The sequence below is a fragment of the Zonotrichia leucophrys genome, chromosome Z, assembly GCF_028769735.1.
Source record: "Zonotrichia leucophrys gambelii isolate GWCS_2022_RI chromosome Z, RI_Zleu_2.0, whole genome shotgun sequence".
Lineage (NCBI taxonomy): Eukaryota > Metazoa > Chordata > Aves > Passeriformes > Passerellidae > Zonotrichia > Zonotrichia leucophrys.
The window spans coordinates 1,811,191-1,829,952 of NC_088200.1; the positions used below are offsets into that span (position 1 = coordinate 1,811,191).

General features: G+C 43.5%; 1 protein-coding gene across 4 annotated transcripts in view; it reads left to right on the forward strand.

The window, feature by feature from the left end:
* Positions 1-3,137, forward strand: part of SMAD2 (SMAD family member 2) — a 48,934-nt gene extending 45,797 nt beyond the window's left edge. For all 4 annotated transcript variants that reach the window (XM_064735654.1, XM_064735651.1, XM_064735652.1 and 1 more), the window contains one exon: positions 2,865-3,137. In XM_064735654.1, coding sequence (XP_064591724.1) covers positions 2,865-2,988 — 124 coding nt within the window. In that variant the 3' untranslated portion in view covers positions 2,989-3,137. The remainder of the gene's footprint in view (positions 1-2,864) is intronic.
* The last annotated feature ends 15,625 nt before the right edge of the window (positions 3,138-18,762 follow it).

Consider the following 18,762-nt stretch of genomic DNA (forward strand, 5'->3'; position numbering starts at 1 on the left):
AAATGGATCAGGAAACACTGTAAACCCCATCACTCTTGTTAAAACATCTGTGCTTCATTATTATGTGAAAAAAAACATTTCTCATAGAACAAGCTTAGGCAAAGGCAAAGCATTACTTGCATTTTGAGCATATGTGCATAAATGTGCAGGTACAGCAAGGTGATATGTTTTATAGGCTTGGTAGACACAATACCTAACAAAGCTTTTTGCTTTGTTACATGTTGGCCCAAATTGGGGAGGGTAGAAGTTCAGATCACCAGTCAAATGTTCATGTTAGCGCAGGAACAATCCAGGTCCAGGATCATCCTCTGAACAAAGTTCAGCAGAGGTAATTAGTGATCTTTGAGCTGGAAATCTTTGGGTTGAAGAGGTTGAGTTTTTAGCTTTAAGATGGTTGCTCAGTGACTGTCACTATTTTACCAGTTTTTACCAGCGTGGTGCAAAGGGAGGATTGTTGAACTGAACCAGTTGTAAAATTTTGAGGAATTGTGTTGTGAAACACATTGTAGGAGAGTTGACAGTGGTGGAATAATGAACTTCCTCCTTTGGGAGAGGATTCAAGACTAAATGCAATCTATATTTCCTGTGGTTTAGATTTGTTTTTCTGTTGTATCACTTTGTTCTGACATAGGCATTTGGAGCTAAGATAACTGTTTTGTAGAGTGCTGAAAGTGCACAGACCCCAGCTGCTGTCTTCTCCTAGAAAATGTGAAACTTTTGAAATCAATCTTCACTGTCTTAATCTTTCTGCCTTTTTTCAGTTCCTCTCTTTATATAAACAGATTTCCTTAAAGCAAAAGGCTGCATGCCGACAGTAAAAATGAAGGAGCTCCGTTTGTGTCTGACTAATCTGCTGCCTTTGAATCTTGGGATAGCTGGAGTTACTACAAAAAACTGGCTTAGCAACCATTGTCTTGCCAGTCTGGTTAGGGAAAACTCCCATGCCTTGAGTGGGTACAGTGAAATAGTATTTCTGAGGCAGAGTTTGTTTTGTCCAATACTGATTTCTTTACTTTGGAGATGAGAAGGAAGATGTTTGAATAGCAGATCTCTGAAACAAAGATATATGGGAGAAAGAATGAAGCTTTTATGGTTGTCAGCCCTTCAGCTTTACTGAAATTTGCTATATGGTGTTTAAATTAAGGTCTACTATTGTGGAAAATTATAGGCAAGTTAGTATAAAAGACAAGGGAAACCCAATTTCTACTTCAGTTGTTTCTGTGAGGATGTTATAGTACAAAACACATGTAGAAGTGTAAGATTACGGGAAATCAGAGATAAAGTTTGGTGTTCCTTTGAGATACCATCAGTTAGCACAGTGCAACCACACAGTGTTTTGGTACGGTGTTTCTGACAACATCTACCAATTTCCTTGTTACATTTATCATGCAGTTTACCTCAAAAAGCCAGAGCTTATGATCACCATAGCATTGTGCTGTTGGCCACGCTGGCAGTGCAGAGCCAAGGGTTTCTATTCCATATTTCTCAGTAGCTGTCTACAAAATTCAAATCCAGGAACGCACGCAGACCCTTGAAAAGTTGAGATACAACTGCACACAGTTGTTTGTGGTGTGAACACTGCATCAGCTGGACAACCTTCACTTCTGAATTTCTTTTTAGAAGTAAGGCTTTTGGTGTGGCACTTGAAGAAAATACTTGTGATGTTATTCTTCAGGGTGAAATATTCTTCATTTATTATGAACAAGCAGGTAATTATTGATTTGTCTTACATGTGTGAAATGCTCTGGAGTTCTGGGACCTTTTTTTCTGGAAGAGGTTTAGTAACAGTTACAGTAATGGTTACGGATTTTTATCTCTAGGTGTACTAGGTATGGATGGAAACATATCTAATCATATGATGCAGAATTTTGTGGCAGCTGAACCTGCTCCCTGGCTGTAGTGGGTTGACTCTGACTGGATTCCAGGCAGCCACCAAAGTAGCTCTCTCACTCCTGTCCACAGCTGGACTGGGGAGAGAAAATAGAGCAAAATAGTAATGAGATAAGGACCAGGAGAGACCCTCCCCAAATACCATTTGGGTAGACGGGCTTGAGTCAGAATTATTGAATGAATTATTGCTAACACAACCAGAGCAAGATAATGAGAAGTAAAATAACACCTAAAGCACCTTCACCCCTTGCCAGCTCTACCTTCTCCCCCAGCTGCAAAGGGAGGTAGGAGTGCGTGTCATTGTCAGTTCTTTAGGTGTTGTTCCTGCCACTACTAAGGAAGAGGAGTTGGAATCCTTCCCCTGCTCCAGTGTGAGATCCCTCCCACAGGAGACAGTTCTACGTGAACTTCTCCAGTGTGAGTCCATCCCATGGGCAACAATTCTCCATGAACTGCTGCAATGTGGATCACACTTCCATGGGATGTGGTCCTTCAGGGGCAGGCTGTTCCAGCATGGGCTTCCCTCCCACAGGCTCCCACAGGCTCACAGCCTCTCTCAGGCACCCCCTGCTCTGGCATGGGCTCCTCCAGGGGCTGCAGGTGCATCTCTGCAACCCTGGTGCCCTCCATGGGCTGCAGGGGAATCTCAGCTCTGGCACCTGGAGCAGCTCCTGCCCCTTCTCCACTGCCCTTTGTGTCTGCAGAGTCATTCCTCTTACTTGTTCTCACCGTGTTCTTCTGTGGCAATTAAAACTGGGTAACAACCTCATTTTTTTTCTTCAATCTGTTATCCCAGAGGCATCACCATTCCTAGCTGGCCCAGCCTTGTCCAGCAGCATGTCCATCTTCAGAGCTGCCACAGGGTATCTCTGCCAGACAGAAGGGAAGCTGGTGGCAGCTTCTGGCAGAAACCTCCCCAAAATCTGGTGACACCAACCCCATAGAGTGACTTTTCCCTATTCTTTGTTTTCTAGGCGGCAGACGGTAACAAGCACTCCTTGCTGGATTGAGCTTCACCTGAACGGGCCTCTACAGTGGCTGGACAAAGTATTGACTCAGATGGGCTCCCCTTCAGTTCGCTGCTCCAGCATGTCCTAAAACTCTCCTCTGTCACCTGTGGGCTAAAAACCGAGTCCAGTCAACAGACTTAATATAACAGCTCGTCTGTCGTAGTATTTGTGTGTGGTCCCCATGAACTGTTTACTATCTAAAAAGGTTTTTTAAAAAGGAAAAAAAAAAAAAAAGAAAAAGAAAAAAAATGAAAAGAAAAAAGAAAAAACAGCACTTGAGGTCTCATCAGTTAAAGCACCTTGTGGATTCTGTTTCCTATACTCTGATACTAGATGAAAATTTAGTGTATAGAAAAGCCTTCTTCAGAAAGAAGGGACAGTTCTAAAGACTCTTTAATGGTGTTTTTTATTGGGTATATAATTGAGTGTCCTAATGGTTATCAATAACATGAATAGCTAAGTATATATACAGATAATGTATCATGATCTCAAATATCACAGTATTGTGCTGTTCTACATTTTAGTTCCCATAAATAGTAATTTTGGTTTTTTGATTGGGGCAAGTATCTCATGAAATTCCAAGACTTTGCTCCCTTATTCTTTTATATTTTTTTAATATAAGCAGGTTTTCAAGTTGTCCTAAACATAAAAAGACTTTCCTTATAGAAAAGCTGATTTTTTTTTTTTTTGCTGCGTTCTTAAAGAAAAGTCCCTCCATTGGAAGGGAAAGAAATGTCTTGAGTTTCATCTGTGAAGTCTTAAGACAGTTTATATACTTAATGGGGCCTAAAATGAATTCATATTATAAATTCTGAGTGTCCATCACACTAGCAGTCTACTTTTTGGTACCCATTTGAGTTGATGCATCTGTTGCCAGCAGTATTGCTGGCAGTGGTGTAATTTGGGACTTTTTATACCTTGGATCATTGAAATGAGTGATTTTTTTCTCATAGACTGAGAATTTGCCATGGCTTTGGATATTGGATTAAGTGCACAAGGTTATTGGCTTACCCCTTACATCTGTATTTTTTTTCTTTTCATTGAATAAGTCTTACCCCTTATCATCTGTATTTTTTTCATTTTTTCATATGTCACTAAAATTTATGGGGATTAGTTTTTGGAGCCATATACCTTGAAAAATTATTTCCCAGGGTAAGCTAGACTCTTTGTTTAGGTTTTAAATAGATGCAGCTTCTTAACATATTTCAGTAACAGAATTTAAATTTCTTATCTGAGTCGCTTTTATAGTTTACTTACACACCAGATCATACGCATTCATTATGTCATAATGGGCCTTGTTATTAAAAGTAGTTGCTTCTGCAAAACCTCTAGGATAGTGGTTGCTGAGGTATGACCAGCGAAGGAGGACTTTCAGGTTCTTCATGACAGTGCATGTTATTGTGAACCCTTGGACACTACAGCTGCACCATATTAAAAATATTCTGAAATATATTCTACAAATAAGTCTGGGTTGGGGCTGGGTTGGGAAACTGTATAGAAGGGTTATTCTGACTTGAAAAATACACATCTTACTAACAATCTTGTGATCTAGCTGTCTGTCATTCTTTTGTTATTGTGGCAGTAGCAGGATTGCCTTTGTCTGTTTTTTTCCATTGTTTCATCAATTACACTAGTTCTGTACTTTGTAAGTACAGCTAGTGATAACTTAGCTTTGAGAACAAAAATGTGGCCAGTGTTACAGCTTTTAATCACTTGACTGAATTGATGATAGTGATGGATATTTTTATGCCATAATGACTAGGGCATAGAAGCAATACCAAAAATCAAGCCTTGAGAAAATGGGCCAGACACCTTTCAAAAATTGGCAAAGCAGTTACCAGTTTGTGCTAGTTTTACCAGTAGACTAATGTATTGGTAGAACTTGTGGACCTAAGAAATAAGCTTCATGCGTGTTGCATTTGCCTAATATGTGAATACACTAATAAAAGTTTTAATTCTCAAAATGGCCGTTGTTTTTTTTCTTTTTTTAATTAATTACTGTGTATATTTTTTCATTGAAGGTCAAGAGTTGCCCTTATCCACCCTGTTAAATGGTACAAGTGTCCCGCATGTGGTGGGTGGAAAGGCAGAGTTTAGATCCTAACACCACTTTCCATGCAGCTGTTGTGGAGGTTCTGGATCTGTGTGTGTTTGGTGGTACAGACTCCTGCTCCTGATGGAGTTTATTAAAGCAGTTGTTTTTTCCCTGCCACAATCAAATTGCATCCTGTTTACTTTCACCTGTGAGACCGATAAGATCAACTTTCCTGGCTCAGACTCCCATTTTTGAGCAGGTTGCTGCTTGAATCAGTTGGGTGGCCTAATGCTGTGGTCTCCTGGCTGTGCATTTCTGAATGTGCCTTTCCCCTGTGGCAGTGTTAGTTGCTTTGCCTTGAGCACTGCAGTAACCTTGACTCTGCCTCCTCTCGGGCTGGGCACTTCCAAGCAGAGTGCCAGGACTCTGCAGACAATGCCTGTGGACCATTCTGGTCTGTGCTGAAGTCAGTTTTTGACTGCTGCTGGTACCACTCAAATGTTCTCCTGCCATTGCAGTTCCAGCCACAGCTTAAGAGGCACAAGGGAGTTTATCTGTGTTTGTAGTGTTCACTTGTCTGTGTTTCATTTCAGTGCCTTTGGCAGTTCTTGACTAACTTTAACCTACTCCTGTTTCTTAATCCAGTGCCTTTCTGACACTGCTGTTCTGCTCTTCTTCAAATGCATGCAGATGACTGCAGCATCTTAATGTAGAATGCCTGTGGTACATAAGGAATGTGACTTTCCTTCCCCTCCTCTTCTGCCAGTCAAAGTACTGATGTCCAAAATACAAATAAAAGTGGTTTGTTTTTTTTCAATGAGGCTATTTTGCAAAATAAAACACCTAGCAAATAGGGAGTACTCAAGTGGAGATGCTTTCAGTAAAGTGTGGGGAGCCAGCTGCTTACGCATATCACAGAGCTGAAGAAAATCTGTATGAATTTTGTGTAGCATTGACTTTAATGCCATGAGCTGGGGTTCTGATCTCTCTTGTCAAAAGCCCTGCCTGAGCCTTGATTTTCATATTGCCAAAGCCAAGTAATGCAACACCAGGTGGTTAATGTAAACAACCAAACCTAAAAATTATTTTTGAGTTGCCTTTTGGCAGCTTGAAGGCACAGAGCTGACTTTTCAGAACCCTTCCTCCAAAGCAAAACCTGATTATTTATAAGTTGTCTCAGGCCTGAGGCTTTGAGAACCATGTCAAATGCCTGGACTTTGGCAGCTTTGAACTGTGAGAATTGATTACAGTAGAGTGTCATCATCTGTGCATGTTTCCCTCTTCCTTTTGCATGTGGCTCCTTTTTAGGTGGCAAGGTCCTTGCAATAGGCATTCCCTACTCATATTTCAGCATTTTGTGTAGAGTCCTTTGATTTCAGGTGGTGTTACACAAATCTGGAACACCGTGAGAGCTGGGGTGTTCTCTTGTTTTTATTCAGGACATTGTGTTTAAACAGATCTTAACCTCCTTGAGACCAATTGCAGGCAAGGGGAGTAAATAATTTAACTTCAGACTCCATAAAAAATTGACAGGGAGAGGTAAAATCTGAATTTAGCTGTCAGGTAGCATAGGCTGTTGGCAAAGGAGCCTGTTTTAAGTGCATAGTGTAGATATAAATGTCTGCCTTAAGAGGTTCTCTGGTGCTATCAAAGTAGTAAGCTAAGATATTTAAGAATAAAAGGTTTAAACTAATTAACACACAGCTAGAAATCACAACTCCTATACTTCATCAAGCTCTTTGTTTCCATGTGTCCAACGTTTTTCATGTTGAAGTGGGAGGGTGTGAAATTTGGGGGTTTGATAATCATCTGCAGCTCTGAATAGCTGGCACAATGAACTGTGTTTTGTTTTAGCGTTGAAACTTGTCACACTTCATTGTGGTTACTGTTTTGGGGTTTTTTTTTAGCATTGCAAGCTGAAATTTTACTGCAGCTGGGTTTTGAGTTAAAATATTGTGAAATACAGGATTCACTACACTCCGCCCACACAGTGTTTTACTTGAGTATGAAGCACTGTTCTTTTTACCAAAACAAGTTTGGCTAACCTAATTTTGGGGATGCTGAAGTTCCAGTGCTAGCTCTGAAGCATCAGTGAGGTACTGCCTTTGTTGAAAAAAAAATTATAAAAATACTGCCTTTGTTAAAAAAATTATAAAAATAGTTTTATAACTAAAAATAGTTATAAAGCACACCAGCTGCATTAGCAATCCCTTCTGGAAGGAAGAGAGGAAGTTCCACCAAAGTGAAATCCTGTGATCCCCCTGTCGCGCCAGCAATAGGAACTTTTTTGTTTCTGCCCCCGCATGTCTCGATGGGATTAATGTGCATTGTGCACCAGTATCAACTAAAGCTTTATCCACACAGTCCAAAAACCATGGTTTTCCCCAGCCTCCACCTGGCTAGAGGCAGGGCCCCTCTAAGCCTGGCTATCCTTCTTTCCCTTGGATGTTCCTTCAAGGGGAAGGCTGCTTTCCTTTTGGTGGAACTTCCTCTCTGAGCCTCGCCTTCCTTCAATTCATGCACCCATTGGGCCAGAGCAGCAGTAGGTTTTCCATCCCACCTCCTCATGTTTTCTCCACAGTCCTGCAAGAAGGACCACAGCTCAGCTTGTGGGGTGTACCTTCTCTCCCCATCTGGGGAACTTCTGTGATGGATATCAGAACCTCTGATCTGTGCTGCTGAGATTTAGAAAAGGTCCTCTTTCGTCTCCTCCCTGAGTTTCTTGTGATTCTCCTCTACCTTGTCCTCTAATTTCTGCAGACGTATTTCCACCACTGTGATTCTGATATGTGTTGGTCCATGTATAGCATCTGCAGAGGCTCGGAGCTTCTTTGCCATGTCAAGCACAGTCTCATCCCTCTCATCCCTTTTCATTATGGTTAAAGCAGAAGTGTATCCTTGTGGCCCAAGTCGTACAAGTTTTCACCACATCCCAGATATGCATGGTACCAAGTCTGGGTTCCTAGTTGTTACATCATCTGAGAAGATAATCTCTGCCACTGCCATTTCTCTCAGGCATTGGATCCCTTGCTCGATGGTCTTCCTCTGGGTTTGCTGCATATGGAGATCATCTGCCTGCAGATATCTTTGAGACGCATTTCCTAAGATCTGTGCCCAGAGGCTGTGAGGGTTAGCCCCACTCATCATTCCTTGGTCGATGACAGGATCCTGTGACAGGGATCCGAAATGCCTTGCTTCACTACTGTCCAAAACTGTAGCCTCACCTGCAGCATCCCAAAGACAGACTAACCAAGTAATTATGGATTCATCGGGTCGTTGAGTGTAATCCTTAGGCCATGAAAGTCCTTCAGGAAAAAGGAATCCATAGTGACTTCCAGTTTTGTGCCTGTTGCTGGCCTTGAGGTTCCTTTCCCTGCATATTCTTCATCCACTGGGCAACTGGTTTTGGTTTTGTGTTTCACGCCTCTCTTGGTAGGAGCAACAGCCATTGCTTTAGGCTCACTGTCTGGTTTAGATGCCGGTTTAGGCTCACTACAGCCTGAGTAGCTGGGGTGTTGGCTGCAGCCTGAGTGTCTGGGTAGCTGCTCATTTATCTCCCTGCCCTGCTGCCTCTCTCTGCTGCCCTCCATCTAGCAGCATGCAATAAGCACAGGCCAGGGCCCAGCTTATTGCAATGATATTTTTCTCCTTAAAGTCATCGTGGCAGTTCTCTTCCAGATATTTCCCCACCTCATCTGGGTTCTGAATTTGTTCACAGGCTATTGAATCAGAAAATTCCTTCAGGGTTTTCGACCCGTTCTCTCCCGTTCTCCAGTCCACTTGGAATTTTCCACAGCTGGGTCCATGCCTGGGCCAGGGGTCTCATCAACCCCTCTGGACATCTCAGCTCATTCTAGACAAGCTGCAAACTATACAGAGAAAGCCTACCAGATGAAATACCAGAAGGGTGGTATCCTTGGCATCAGGGGAAACTGAGCATTCTCAAAAAGTGACGTTAACAGATTTAAAGGAAAAGAAGGAAAGGAAAGGATGGAAAGCCTCACCCCCTGCTCCTCCTCTAACAAACGGTGCAATTACAAATAAACCCCCAAAACATGCTATTGAAACTAGGACACGGGGTGCAGGGAAACCATAAACCACTCATATTTCTAACAAACCTCAGTACCTTTGTTAAGTCCTTTTAAATCTTTATCACCACATCCGTGGTGGTCATAATCCTAATCCATGCCTCTCTATGTGCCAGGGTCAATACTGGACCTATCTGTGGATAGGAAAATAAACCCAGGGACCAGAAAGGTATTAACACCTCAAACAGCCCCAGGGGCCACAGAAACATCAAGGCCTCAATAAACTCAACAACATGGTGAGTACGGATTGCTTAATTCCAAGACAAAGTAAGTGAAACCAAAATGCAATCAGTTCAGGTTTTTTCCACTTTCTCAAGTTCCATGTTGAACACCAAGATATTTGTCCTGATTTGGGAGGAAACTTCACAAAGGGGTCTCCTCTAAAAAAACTAATTTCAGCAGCCCCTCCACTGGTTGATTTGGGAGAAAAATCTCTTTGGGGAAAAGTGGAAAAAACCTGTTTATTTCACAAGAAAAGTACTCGCAAACATTAAAAAAAAAAAAAAAAAAAAGGAAAAAAAGAAAAAAGAATAATGTTAAACAATGAAACCTCTTGCTGCTCTCAAAAGGTGGCAAATTCAGAGAGCCCTTCTGTGGGTGTGGCTGAGTCTCTCCAGAGGTCAGCCTGGCATCCAGGCTTGGTGTCCAGCTTTGGGGGGAGGGCCTGGGTGATTGTCCTGGTGTGCTGGACCAGAGGAAAACTGAACAGTTCCATAAGGGTAAAAACCCCACAGGCCTGGGAAAACTTTGCTTTGCCTTGGCTAATGAGGAAAACCAGCAAAAGAAGCAAAGAAGAACTCCCGGTCCGTCCCTTGCTCTGCACTGCTGTGAGCTCAGAGAGAGCTGAACTCTTACCTCTGTGTTTTGAACACAAGCATAAAAAAATTCCACCACTCCCCCTGCCCCTCTATCTCACTCTCTAGGCCTAGCTTAAAGCTGCAGGACCATTTCTGGGCACACAACATATCAGGGGATAAGGGATGCACTCCATCATAAAGTCACCCCAGGACACCTGCTCAGGGACTTAATTTGCAACTGGTCTGAAGCTTTATCACTACTGAGAAAATATGAATGAAATGTGTTTTTCCTGACCATTTAAGCTTGGCAAGTGAATAACCATCATAAGCCATATTAAAGAAGGCCTTTTTAAAAACCCTTCAGTCACGTTGGTCCTCTTTTCCTTCTCTCTTGGGTCAAAAGTTCTCTGGGTAAGGTTGACATCTCTTCTCTTGGGAAAGCAGTGTGTGGAGCAAGGTTCTTGTCCTGCATTGTCACAGCTACAAGAACTAGAACCAAGGCTTCAAAGCTGAGAGCAGTCTTTGATGTTGCCTTAGCTGCTGTTTCATTAACTGTAATCAGGACAAGTTGGCTGGCAGAAGAAAAATGAATGACAATGGATCTGTAGAGAGTCAGACCTCAGTGCTCTTGATCGTTCCCCTGTGTGTCGAAGATGTAGTCAGAATGGATTTGATAAAGGCCAGTTGCTTGTCCTGTTTCTTTTGGAATAGGATCCAAAGTGTCTATGGGCATAGACATTCTGGCCCTACTGTTTTCCCAGCAGGGGAAGGTGAAACAAAGCAAGCTTCTCACACTCTTGATTTTTCTGTTAGCAGCAGCATTTTTGCTCTGTTTGCTTGCCTGAAACTATAGCAAGGTATCATAAAGAATTTATGCCTCATGAATTAATTGAGCTTATAAGCAATGTGTACCTGAGGCTGCAAATTCAGCTTGATTTTATCACTTACTCTGCTTTAAAGTCTAGTTTGCTTGCCATTTCATTTTGAAGTAAAATTCCAAGAACAGCTGTTGTGTACTTAGTGTGGAGGATTACTAAACATAGTTGCAGGTGATCTTTGGGTAGAGTTGGATGCTCACTATGAGTTTGTATTTAATCTTGGAGAGAAGTTGTTTAGAAGATGGTCACCTTTGATCAAGGAGTAACTACACAGGGAGACCAGAGCCTCAAACACGCACCCATTTCTGAGGAAACTGGAGTGGAGGGCAGGTCAAGGTGTAGAGCCAAGTCCTGGACCAGGGAATTGCAGACCCCCCAGTTACCTGCCACACACTCAGAACTCTTCAGAGATACCAAACAGTTGGACAGATACACTGGAATTGTCTGGATGCATGAATTGCTTTGAAATTACACCAATGCATAATGAATTTAGAAACACTTCAGGAGACCTGTCTCTTCTCTTTGTGTTGAATGTCCTTGGTGGGTGGATCTGCAGGATTCACAAAGTGAAGCTGAGAAAAATGTGCATGTGTGAGAGCTGGTGAGATTCATGTGGGGGTTACTCAGCACGGATTCCCCAGGGCTTTCACACCTGTGTGTTGGTGCATTTCTTTTTCCCCTGTGGGATCACTGGTGGAGTCTGTGGTTAAAAACAAAACGCCTCAAGCAGCAGAGGGGCAGGACTTGATCTCAGTGAAGCTCTGGGAAGAATCACACTGATGTTCCTGAGAGATTTGTGAGCTGCAGGAAGAATTTCCCTGCTGGGTAACACCATGAGAAGGACAGTGTGTGTTGATTTCAAGTACAGGCCCAAGTGAAATGCACTCAGCCAGGGTGTTCACAAATAGAATTAGTTGTGCTGTGTGCCTGTGCTTCCTCTTTCCAGGTGCCAAAGTTGGCAAAGGCAGAGGGAGCCTGGGATAAATGGATGAAGATCAGCAATGTCCACTTGAGGGCTGGATGAATAATCACTATCCAGGCTGCTTCCTGATAGTGGAAAAAGAGCTTTTACCTTATGTTTTTGTAAGTGGTCTGATGAACAGCAAAGGGCATTAAGTCTGATAGAGGAAGTCCTGGAAGAAAAAAAATAGTTGTAGTGAGGAACAAACGAAAATATCTTTTGGATGAAGAGCTGCCAGGCACCTGAGGAGCTCAGCAGGCTGGCAGGGCTGGCAGACACTGTGGTCAGTCTGGAGAGTGTCTGCCTCCAGACTGGACATTCCCAACAGGATCCTGGTTTGCACAGGAGATGCATCTCCATCACGGAAGCGTACGTTCGTAACCCAGCATCTCTTTCGGTATACTTAGGCCTGCAAAATGATAGCATTAATTTAGAAACAGCAATCTCCTTCTAGACAAGTACACTTATCTTTTCTTCTACAGCTTCACAAGTCTGAGAGTCCAATGGGAAGAAAAACCGCAGCAATTAGCAGCGGTGCTGTTAGTACTCATGGGAGGGGAAAATGTCTTCATAATGTACGCAGACTTTGAGGTTTGTGCAGCGTATGAAATTAAAATGGGCAAAGAGCCAGGGCTGGGAAATACAAAGGTTTACTAAAACAGGAAAAGTGGTGGAGCTGAAAAAAACGAATGAGAGGGTGGCTGGTGCTCAGCTTCAGCAGTGATACGTGGTCACAAAGGCACCCTAAGCAGTTATCCGAACGCTCGTGATAATGCATCTGCTTAAAGATCATGAAACTCATTTTCCTTTTGTTACAGCACTGAAGGAGTTGTTGGAGCACAGAAGAGGTTTAATGGAAATGGGGCTGAGGAGCACAAATCCAGTTTTGCATCTCTGATTGCCAAAGCTGAGCCTCAGTCTCTTCTGGAGCAACTTGAGTTCAAGAATGAAGAACCAGCAGAACAGAACAGAGAACCCTGTCTCCTGGTAGTTACCTGACCATGAGGATAAGCAGTCTTATAAATAATAGTATAAATAGTCCACAACCTCTGTGGGAAGAGGTTTGCTGTAATATCTGCATGAATTTTTATTCTGAAAAAGACATTTTTTGCTTTTTCTTTACAGCTTGGGCTGTTCTTGGGAGTGTCCAAGTGCTCTTTGGCAAATAGTACATTCTCATCCCCTAGCATGAACATGTTTTGTGATGGGGCTTTGGGAGGGAAGGCTTTGTTTTTGAGGAATGCAGAAGAGAGTCTGACTTCCTGAAAGTCTACAAGACTTTTTTGTCCCCTGATTCTGTTCTTAAAACACTTAAGTCCATAGTTAGTGGAGTTTTGCGTGACAGCAGTCACGCTTGTAAAATGTGGGGAAAACACTATACTCTTCTGAGGCCCCTAGGAAGAATATTAAAGAGGAAATTTTTCAGAATACTTATTAGCCAATAGCAGGAATTCCTATTAAAAAGGGGGAGGAAAAAACCAGCTTCAAAGTTTTCTGCTTTAAAACAGGGTGGGGGAAGTGGGAATGGAATTAGCGTGCAAGTAACAGTCTAAATATTTTAATTGTGGTTGGATTGCACTGGGTTGAAACTTGCCTGGCTGGTGGACCAAAGCCTCGATGAAGTGAAGCTTGAAGAGGCTTAATTTCAAGCATAGAACACTTTGTCATAAATGTGTATTGTATTTTTAGCTTGCTGTGTCAACAGCCACCCTTGCTCTGTGCAGTTTCTCTTGGCTGACAAAAGCAGTGTGACAAAGGTGTTCTCTCTCCACTGGAGACACCTGGAAACAGGTCAGCCATTGGTTGAATTATTTTGTGTGATGTAAGAAACTAACCTGGTGCCTCTGGGAAGGCAGTTCTGATCTCTGTACCATCCCAAGGACACAAATTGAAGGTCGGTATTCCCATTTCCCATATGGATGTTCACACATACCCTCTTAAACTTTACTTCTGAGCATCTTGTTGAAATCAGGGGGGTCCAACAGAGGCTTGCTGCAGTAATGCCATAATTAGGGGACAATGACCATAATTTGGGTGTTCTCTCTGAGCTCCACCCACTCCCCATGAGTTTACACAAGTGAACCCTCGGGAGCCAAAACCTTGAGCTCACTGAAAAGACAACTGTAGAACATTGGGACTGTAGAATTTTGGGATCTGTTTGTACCCAGTGCTCCCCCCAGGCGTGCTCCAGGGGCTGAGATGCTTGTGTGAGCAGAAAGAATAATTTATCCTGACTTTGGGATGATGAGCAGAGCTTTAGGAAGTTGTATCTCAGGCATGGGGTACGGAGAAATTCCCCTAGTCTGCTTCGGTCCCCAAGTCTGGTGCTGTCAAAATATCAGGGCGGGTTTAGAATAATTAATGTCCTGTTAATGAGCACTGCAGCAGGTGGCACTGGTTATACCAATTGCTAACGATGGGCCTGTTGTGTCTGACTGGGTGTCTAACAAAAAATAAAGGCAGATTAATTTCTGGCAGTGGCCTAAGGAGCTCCAGGGCCCTTGCAGAAGGAGCTGCTAGCCTGGATTTGCCACGACCCTGTCAAAATCCAGCCAGCTTTTGAAAAGAATTTATATTTCTTTGATATTAGGCCAAATAATTGAAAGTCATCTAATTAAGGAAAAAGTCATCTAGTTGAGGAAGTGATTAAAAACCAAGGAGGAGCAAGGGGGTAATTTGTGGACTTCTTCCCATGGCATGGAGTGTTTTAGTGGCAGATCCAGTTCAACCCAAAATTCATGTATAGGCTGCTAACACTGGTGTACCTGCATCCATGGAGGTCTGTTTTCCTCAGCTGTGATTGAGCCAATTCTGAAACTGATGATTTCAAAGATGCACCTTTTGAGGTTTACAGCAGGTGTTCCCCCTTATTTTAGATTCTCTGCTGCCCTGTGCTCTGGCTGGCTTTGGTGCAACCTTGCCTTTCACTGAGTACTATAAGATTTTTTAAATTTTGTGTTCCATGTGGCCAAGAAAATGTCAACTCCGTGACAAACTAGGTCCCTTAGAGCCTCCTCCTTAGAGAAAAGAACTGATTGAGTGTGCTGATTAAAAATGAGATACTCATACTGAACATGATCGAGGTAATACCATAACTTCAGAAGTCCAGGAAAAGAGATCTCTTTTCTCAGCCTCGCTTCCTTAAAAGGTGTTTGTAGGGGTTGTTTCATCCACAAGAGGCATTAAATTCTCTCCACGAGGGTGTCAAACCTCCACAGCCATGGGAGGGAAAGTGATCTGCTGAAGGTTTGTGTGGAGGAGTGCTAGGGGAGGCAGACTGGGAGGAGCAGCGTCTGTGGGCAGATGGAAAGATAAGATGAGAGCAAATAAGAGCAGTCAGCGGGCAGTGCTTTGTGCCCTTGTTTTGCTGGAGTCCTCGGGTCCTTCTGTGTCAGCCCTGGGTGCTTTCTGTTGTAGTGTGTTTTTAAGTTTTTTGTAATATTCCCTCATGTTAGGTATTGTTCCCCCCTCATTCTGTGTAAATGGTTCTGCCCTCCTTAGTTTCCCGCCAGTAGTTACTTTCCGTTATGTTGCTATGGTTACCCCTGCCCTCGGTTAGTGTCAATTACCTATGTTATATAATTTCTCCTCCCTCTTATTCCCTTTTTAGTAAACTTTTCCTCCTCCCTGGGCTCAGTCAATCACCCCCCAGTCCTCCCAGTTTTCCAGAACCTTCTTCTCACTGGGGGTTGTGGTTGGCTGTGGTCCCGGGGCCCCTCCTTTACTTTGTATTTATTGGTTTTCCTATTATGTCAGTTATGTTAAGCTCATCCCCCGGCCTTCCCAGATTGGTTCGTTGTAAACCCCTCCCTTGGTTTCCACCTCCCTTTATAACCCCTGTTCTCTCGCTCTTCTTTCTCACTCTATGCTAGTCCCTGGCCTTCTATGTCGGGTTGGCAGAGGTATTAAACCTATTTGGACCCCAGGAAGTGTCCGACTCTTAATTCTTCAACCGACCTCGCAGCTTTCACCGAGACCTCGTCCCTGCAGGCACAGCCCGAGGCCTCTGATGCCGACGGGTGCCTGAAGCAGACAGCCCTGGGGCCCTGCCACCGGGACTGACTCCCCCCGACTGCAGTGGGCTGTTGGCCGCCCTCTCGCTAGCCAGGTTAAAGGCCATGGACGGCTGCACTTTCAAACAAGGTTGAACTCCTGGGGGGTTTCTCTGTTGCCATTACCCCAGGATGCATCTGCAGCAGCAGCCTTTAAACCCACGCCTTCCTGCCTCCCAGCCTCAGGATGGTTTCACAGTATTTTCTGACGGGGCACCACCATTGGCAGCCCATGGCTCTCAGTCATGGAAACTCTGAAGTGACTTTTGTAGGGCTACAAAACTTTTGTTTTCCTTTGTGTCCCCCTTCCTTTGGCTTGTGGGGCTGGTCTGGTTTGAGACCAGTGAGACCCAGCAGGGTCTCTCTCTTGTCCTTGGTTACTGAGGCAGTGGAGGAGATGCTGTGAATGTAACTCAAGGGCAGGTTGGCTTTCTGAGCAGCTGAAAAGGGAAAGTGTCTCCTTCAAAGAGGCAAAATGATGAATGGCTGTGACCGTGTTCACAGGGGTTCTTGGAGCAGGGAAGAGACGAGGATCTGACTCCATGTTTCAGAAGGCTGATTTATTATTTTATGATATATATTACATTAAAACTATACTAAAAGAATAGAAGAAAGGATTTCATCAGAAGGCTGGCTAAGAATAGAATAGCGAGGAACGATAACAAAGATTTGTGGCTAGGCTCTCTGTCCGAGCCAGCTGACTGTGATTGGCCATTAATTACAAACATCCAACATGGGCCAATCACAGATGCACCTGTTGCATTCCACAGCAGCAGATAATCAACGTTTACATTTTGTTCCTGAGGCCTCTCAGCTTCTCAGGAAGAAAAATGCCAAGGAAAGAATTTTTCATAAAAGATGTGACAAACAGGTGTTGGTGTTTATGAAACTGGTTCTACAGCAGTTGATGGACTGGTTTTGTTCCAGGTAGTCTTGGAATTTGCAGAGGTGACACCACTACAGGCCACCCTTACTGAGAGGGTAAAATTGCTTTTCACAAGGCCTGAGGACCTACACTGGTTAAAATATTTTACAAAATTTAAGTTATCAATAAAGCCTTTATTGAACAGTGCTAGGTGATAGTTTTCAGTTTACACAAGAGAAACAAACAAATTTAGTTATATTTGGATTAAAAATAGTAGAGGGAAGCACCAAGCACTTCTGACAAGAGTTGAAATATTACATGGGGAAGTGTTGATTATGTGGGAGTGCTGAATAAAAGCAAAGGAGACAATTTGGTCCCTTGGCCATCATTGCAGACAGGCTGCCTCCCTGAGCTGATGTCATCCCATGTGTCTCCAGTTCTTTCAAAATTAAATTTTCTGACAAGCCTTCTGCTGAGTATTTCTCTCTTTGAATCTTCCTCCCCCATATCACATGGAAATTGTCTCTTTCCACCTAGGGTGGACATTCAGTTCTGAAATCCCTGCAGCTGTGGTTGTTTGCATCACAGAAACACATTCCCAAAACTGCTGCATGAATTCAGGCTGCTCCAAAACCCCCTGTATCTACCTCCTTATAACAGGACTGTCTTGTCATCCAAAAATTGTCTGTGTTGTGTTGTTCTTTAGCTCTCCAACCTCATTCTTTTACTAGCTGGGGAAGCAATCTTTTGATCTGTGTCATTAACAGGTCACATCTTCCCCTCTCAAGAGGGTTTGTCCAAAACCCTACTCTCACCAAGCCTAGGACAGCTGGAATTTGGGGGAAAAAAAGCCACAAACCCACGATTTTAAGACATCCTACAATGACTGCATTTAAGCTGGTGCAATGTCAGGAAGGTGCCAACATTTGGTTGGAATTGTGTATTTCTGTGAGGATGGAGCTTGTTAGAGCACCTTGTGACACTCTAGCAAGGCCCTTGATGTTGGAATCTCTGTTGGTCAGAGTGACCCCAAGAAATGTTAAAATGTCACTTTTCCCAGCCTGGTGCTTGAAGAAAGAGTCAGGGCTCCTAATTTCTCAGTTTCAAGGTTGTTTATTGTTCCTTATCTATAAAATTCTTTCTCCTGTCCTGCCCAGGTCTGCTCAGCAGGACAGACAGAGGCACACTGGTGTTATCTTTTTATACTAAAAGCTACATGTACACTATTTACAATTACCTTCCAATACCTATCACCAATGTTAGACAGTGAGCTTCTACTCTAAACCAATCCAAAAGTGCCAACATCACAGCAGAAGATGGAGGCCAAGAAGAAGAAGAAGAAGGAGAAAGGCTGGACAGGCCCAGATTCCTCCATCTTGCCCCTCTGAATCTCCATTCTAAAAACGCCAAAATCTGCTTTTTCACCTTGTGATAGATTCACTATAATTCTACTTAATTTGTCATGGCTTGCTGTGATGGTGTTCCCAGGGATTCTTGGATCAGGGAAGGGATGAGGATCTGACTCCATGTTTCAGAAGGCTTGATTTATTATTTTATGATATATATTACAGTAAAAGTATACTAAAAGGATAGAAGAAAAGGTTTTATCAGAAGAAACCTATTCTTCATTCTTAGCTAAGAATAGAAAAAGAAGGAATGATAACAAAAGCTCCTGAATCGGACAGAGAGTCCGAGCCAGCTGGACTGTGATTGGCCATTAATTAGAAACAACCACATGAGACCAATCACAGATGCACCTGCTGCATTCCACAGCAGCAGATAATCATCGTTTACATTTTGCTCCTGAGGCCTCTCAGCTTCTCAGGAGGAACAATCCTAAAGAAAGGATTTTCCATAAAAGATGTCTGTGACAGCTTGCTGATCTTCATCTGAGGTTGGTAACTTGCTCCATGGGTCATAATCAAACCCGCAGGGGCATTTTGGGCTCTGTGCCAGGCTCTGTGAGCCCCTGGCAGGGTCTGGGCTGCTCAGGACAGACAGAGGGATGTGCTGACAGCTTGGCTTCCTCCTGGGCACGGTTTCCCCTGTGCTGCTGCAGCTGGCAGCCCAGCCAGCCCATGGTCTGCTGGTGTCTGTCACTCCTGGGCACAAATCCTTGGTTCCTTGCTCGAGGTTCCCTCTGTGAGCTTTGCTCCAGGTGTTCCCAGCTGTGCTCCCTCTCCTCT